General features: G+C 52.1%; 2 protein-coding genes across 2 annotated transcripts; one reads left to right on the top strand and one right to left on the bottom strand.

Moving 5' to 3' along the window:
* Positions 1-1,696: 1,696 nt before the first annotated feature.
* On the bottom strand, positions 1,697-3,076 carry LOC123755675 (uncharacterized). The gene has a single exon (XM_045738401.2). It carries the CDS (start codon positions 3,074-3,076, stop codon positions 1,697-1,699), a length of 1,380 nt encoding a protein of 459 aa, XP_045594357.2.
* A 714-nt stretch (positions 3,077-3,790) lies between these two features.
* On the top strand, positions 3,791-4,719 carry LOC123755674 (glycine, alanine and asparagine-rich protein-like). Its single transcript, XM_069299932.1, has 2 exons — positions 3,791-4,132; positions 4,261-4,719. Exons 1-2 carry the CDS (start codon positions 3,791-3,793, stop codon positions 4,717-4,719), a joined length of 801 nt encoding a protein of 266 aa, XP_069156033.1.
* Positions 4,720-5,454: the final 735 nt, after the last annotated feature.

Raw genomic sequence — 5,454 nt, 5'->3', positions numbered from 1 at the left:
AATTTTTCCTAAGGTTGGGGCTTGTATTAGAACATTATCTGCATATCCCACTTGCTGTGTTCCTTCCGGAAATTGAATACTTGCAATGACGTTCATAAGTATGTTGAATAGAGTGGGGACTTAAGAATCCTCCTTGGGGGGGGGTTTGAGTTCCATACTCATTGTTCATGAAACTGCTCCGTTGAAGCAGACCTTGGCTTTCCTCCCTGTGAGGGAGTCTTCAATCCATTTCATGAGTCTTCTCTTGATACCCCATGCATGCAAGCTTATCCAGGTCTGTCTGTCCAGGTCTGTCTGCTGTCATGTACTGATGTGATGCTATCATTGTGTCTGCTGTCATGTACTGTTGTGATATTATCATTGTGTCTGCTGTCATATACTGATGTGATGGTATCATTGTGTCTGCTGTCATATACTGATGTGATGGTATCATTGTGTCTGCTGTCATATACTGTTGTGATATTATCATTGTGTCTGCTGTCATATACTGTTGTGATGCTATCATTGTATCTGCTGACATATACTGATGTGATGGTATCATTGTGTCTGCTGTCATATACTGATGTGATGCTATCATTGTGTCTGCTGACATGTACTGATGTGATGCTATCATTGTGTCTGCTGACATGTACCTTGACAGGACGTGTTGCATCACCTTGCACCAGGCTCTGGCTTGCTGGACCCTCACCTGATGGTCTCTGCTGCTGCAGCAAACATCGAGGATTTGTTCCTGAGACTTCTTAATTTCAAATTCCGTTTGCTTGCGTATTATTCAACGAGTGGAGTGATTTTGTATCATTTGGTCAAGTATTGCTTTGATATGAAAGTATTGTAACAGAGAAATTGTGTAAGTCAGAGAACTTAGTGTATGGGCGAAGTTGAGTTCGGGATATGTGTACTTGACCCACGAACTTCAGCTACTGGGCTCCGCCTTGCAGCCACAGTTCCCTGAAACCCGTTTGTGGAATAAGATTTGTTCATTGCTTAAGCTATACAGTGGCGCAGTGGTCGACCGTTTGCTTCGGGAGACTTCGGTAGGGTTCGAACCCTGGTCCAGGAGGGTTGACTGTATACGGATCCATAACTGCTTGTCCCTGTTCACCCAGAGAGAGAGAGAGAGCGAGAGAGAGAGAGAGCGAGAGAGAGAGAGAGCGAGAGAGAGAGGGAGAGCAAGCACACACGCTTGAAGAGAGCAGCCGCGGGCTCCCGCCAAGACAAGAAACAGGTGAAGTGTATTAAGGATCAAAGAGAACTGAACTTGCGGGAGCGGCCCCAGAGGCCTCCGGTGAGCTGAAGGCAGCTGTTGTCAGTGAACGACGCGGAACGTTGCTGAACGAAGCTGAATGATGATCTCAATAGACTCAAATAACGTGCCTATTGAGCGTTCACCACAGGTGGTACTCAGGTAACGAGGCAACTTGTCGAGTCTTCAGTGCCATCCCAATATTATAGGAGACAAGCTACTGAATACCAAAGAGGACCTCAATAACCTCTCCACTACAACGGTGCGTAGCGCTCCCTCTTCTGGCGAGGGGAAGCCTCACGAGCTAAAACAAAAATCAGTATTGTTTGGGAAAATATTGTTTACTTGAACTTTTTCGTTTAGTTTTGGTCTACAATAACACGTAACTATAAACAAAGGCGTGTTTTTGTTCGGTGTTTCTTTTGTGTTGACTTCTTACAAGTTAACTTGTTGTTAGACTTGTAAATTGTATTGTGTAATGGCTTTGTTGTGGCTAGGAGGGTAGTCGTGGCTAGAAGGGTAGTCGTGGCTACGAGGGTAGTTGTGGCTACGAGGGTAGTTGTGGCTACGAGGGTAGTTGTGGCTACGAGGGTAGTTGTGGCTACGAGGGTAGTTGTGGCTACGAGGGTAGTCGTGGCTACGAGGGTAGTTGTGGCTACGAGGGTAGTTGTGGCTACGAGGGTAGTTGTGGCTACGAGGGTAGTCGTGGCTACGAGGGTAGTTGTGGCTACGAGGGTAGTTGTGGCTACGAGGGTAGTTGTGGCTACGAGGGTAGTTGTGGCTACGAGGGTAGTTGTGGCTACAAGGGTAGTTGTGGCTACGAGGGTAGTTGTGGCTACGAGGGTAGTTGTGGCTACGAGGGTAGTTGTGGCTACGAGGGTAGTTGTGGCTACGAGGGTAGTCGTGGCTAGGAGGGTAGTCGTGGCTAGGAGGGTAGTCGTGGCTACGAGGGTAGTTGTGGCTACGAGGGTAGTCGTGGCTACGAGGGTAGTCGTGGCTACGAGGGTAGTTGTGGCTACGAGGGTAGTTGTGGCTACGAGGGTAGTCGTGGCTACAAGGGTAGTTGTGGCTACGAGGGTAGTTGTGGCTACGAGGGTAGTTGTGGCTACGAGGGTAGTTGTGGCTACGAGGGTAGTCGTGGCTACGAGGGTAGTCGTGGCTACGAGGGTAGTCGTGGCTAGGAGGGTAGTTGTGGCTACGAGGGTAGTTGTGGCTAGGAGGGTAGTCGTGGCTAGGAGGGTAGTCGTGGCTAGGAGGGTAGTCGTGGCTAGGAGGGTAGTCGTGGCTAGGAGGGTAGTCGTGGCTACGAGGGTAGTCGTGGCTACGAGGGTAGTCGTGGCTACGAGGGTAGTTGTGGCTACGAGGGTAGTTGTGGCTAGGAGGGTAGTCGTGGCTAGGAGGGTAGTCGTGGCTAGGAGGGTAGTCGTGGCTAGGAGGGTAGTCGTGGCTACGAGGGTAGTCGTGGCTACGAGGGTAGTCGTGGCTACGAGGGTAGTCGTGGCTAGGAGGGTAGTTGTGGCTACAAGGGTAGTCGTGGCTAGGAGGGTAGTCGTGGCTACAAGGGTAGTCGTGGCTACAAGGGTAGTCGTGGCTACGAGGGTAGTCGTGGCTACGAGGGTAGTCGTGGCTAGGAGGGTAGTCGTGGCTACAAGGGTAGTCGTGGCTACAAGGGTAGTCGTGGCTACGAGGGTAGTCGTGGCTACGAGGGTAGTCGTGGCTACGAGGGTAGTCGTGGCTAGGAGGGTAGTCGTGGCTACAAGGGTAGTCGTGGCTACAAGGGTAGTCGTGGCTACGAGGGTAGTCGTGGCTACAAGGGTAGTCGTACCCAAGCATCGAAGGTCGTGCCTATCTCCCAGGTATTTCAGATCAAACCGAAGCAATTAGCGGCAGTATTTAGACAGCGCCGCCGCCGCCTCCCTCGCTCCATAGTGTTTGATACTGTCGGTTCATTGGTGGTTCATCCGGCTCAGCCACTTACGAAACCTATACATCTTTCCTCAATCATGGCGGCTTGGTTTACATCTACTTAACAGTTTATGATCTCTCCTGTAAACTACGAGGTTGTTTATAATAACCATGACCTTGGGTTGTGGAGTTTTCAAGCTCGTCAACTGTTTAATGAATGTAAACAAAGTTTGCCGTGATTGAGGAAAGATATACAGGTTTCGTAAGTCGACGCATAAATGCTTCATGAATCGGGCCTCGACCAGGCAGTTTAGCACTGGGAAATGCTTACAATATTAGAGGAAAGTGTAAGTCTTTAATTTTTAATAGTTTGTGATACGTTTTGTTTTCTCAGACGCGGGCAGCCACGACGCAGCAAATATAGGAAAACGACGGTAATGAAACGTTGAATCAACGTTGATAACGTTGATTAATGGTTTATACAGACGTTTGTGGAGCATTTTCCCAGAGGGCTCAGTACTATGCATGAGTGGCGGTGGACTGACGTTAAATCAACGTTAATTTAATGTTTATATTGGAGCATATGGCCAGTGGCTCTCGCCCGCTAGGAGGCGATGGTTACCTGAGTGTGATCCCTCTACGATGGCAGTGTTGAAGGAGGAGTTGTGCACACGTCAGGTGAGTGTTCCTGCACTGACAGCTGCCCTGAGAGCTGCCCTGAGAGCTGCGGTGACAGCTGCCCTGAGAGCTGCCCTGACAGCTGCCCTGAGAGCTGCGGTGACAGCTGCCCTGAGAGCTGCCCTGACAGCTGCCCTGAGAGCTGCGGTGACAGCTGCCCTGAGAGCTGCCCTGACAGCTGCCCTGGCAGTTGCCCTGGCAGTTGCCCTGACAGCTGCCCTGAGAGCTGCGCTGACAGCTGCCATGAGAGCTGCCCTGACAGCTGCCCTGAGAGCTGCCCTGACAACGCCTCTGAGCATCGCTTTGGTACCCACAGCGTTAGAAAGGCCTGCTATATGCTGCTTGTTCATGGCCTGGGCACGAATGGTTCCTGTGCTTGAAAACCTTGTTTATGCTGCCTGTGGGTGTGCTGTAGGTGTGTTGTGGGTGTGTAGGACCGAGGGAGGCGAGGACAGGCGCGTATCTGCTGCTGGTGGCGTGAATGTAGCGCCCCTGGGGACCGCCACAGCGCCCCTGGGGACCGCCACAGCGCCCCTGGGGACCGCCACAGCGCCCCTGGGGACCGCCACAGCGCCCCTGGGGACCGCCACAGCACCCCTGGGGACCGCCACAGCGCCCCTGGGGACCGCCACAGCGCCCCTGGGGACCGCCACAGCGCCCCTGGGGACCGCCACAGCGCCCCTGGGGACCGCCACAGCGCCCCTGGGGACCGCCACAGCGCCCCTGGGGACCGCCACAGCGCCCCTGGGGGCCGGCACAGCGCCCCTGGGGACCGCCACAGCGCCATTGGGGGCCGCCACAGCGCCCCTGGGGACCGCCACAGAGCCCCTGGGGGCCGCCACCATTACCGGGTCGTGGTCATGAACAATCCGGAGACATTAGCTGTGTTTTGACGTGTAGTGTGCCAGGGGTATACACACCGAGGTGTGTATACCCTGCTTCTCGGTCTGTATACGACCAGAGTTGACTTTAGTGTACTTTCTGGTGGGATGGTAAACTACTTAATAACCCTCCAGAGGTTGATAGGCCTTAATAACCCTCCAGAGGTTGATAGGCCTTAATAACCCCTCCAGAGGTTGATTGGCCTTAATAACCCTCCAGAGGTTGATAGGCCTTAATAACCCTCCAGAGGTTGATAGGCCTTAATAACCCTTCAGAGGTTGATAGGCCTTAATAACCCATAGAGGTTGATAGGCCTTAATAACCCCCAGAGGTTGATAGGCCTTAATAATCCCTCCAGAGGTTGATAGGCTTTAATAACCCCCAGAGGTTGATAGGCCTTAATACCCCTCCAGAGGTTGATTGGCCTTAATAACCCCCAGAGGTTGATAGGCCTTAATAACCCCCAGAGGTTGATAGGCCTTAATAACCCTCCAGAGGTTGATAGGCCTAAATAACCTCCAGAGGTTGATAGGCCTTAATAACCCCCAGAGGTTGATAGGCCTTAATAACCCCCAGAGGTTGATAGGCCTTAATAACCCCCAGAGGTTGATAGGCCTTAATAACCCCCAGAGGTTGATAGGCCTTAATAACCTCCAGAGGTTGATAGGCCTTAATAACCCCCCAGAGGTTGATAGGTCTTAATAACCCTCGAGAGGTTGATAGGCCTTAATAACCCCCAGAGGTTG

The sequence above is a fragment of the Procambarus clarkii genome, chromosome 43, assembly GCF_040958095.1.
Source record: "Procambarus clarkii isolate CNS0578487 chromosome 43, FALCON_Pclarkii_2.0, whole genome shotgun sequence".
NCBI classification, from domain to species: Eukaryota; Metazoa; Arthropoda; class Malacostraca; order Decapoda; family Cambaridae; genus Procambarus; species Procambarus clarkii.
This window is presented reverse-complemented; position numbering and strand designations above follow the sequence as displayed.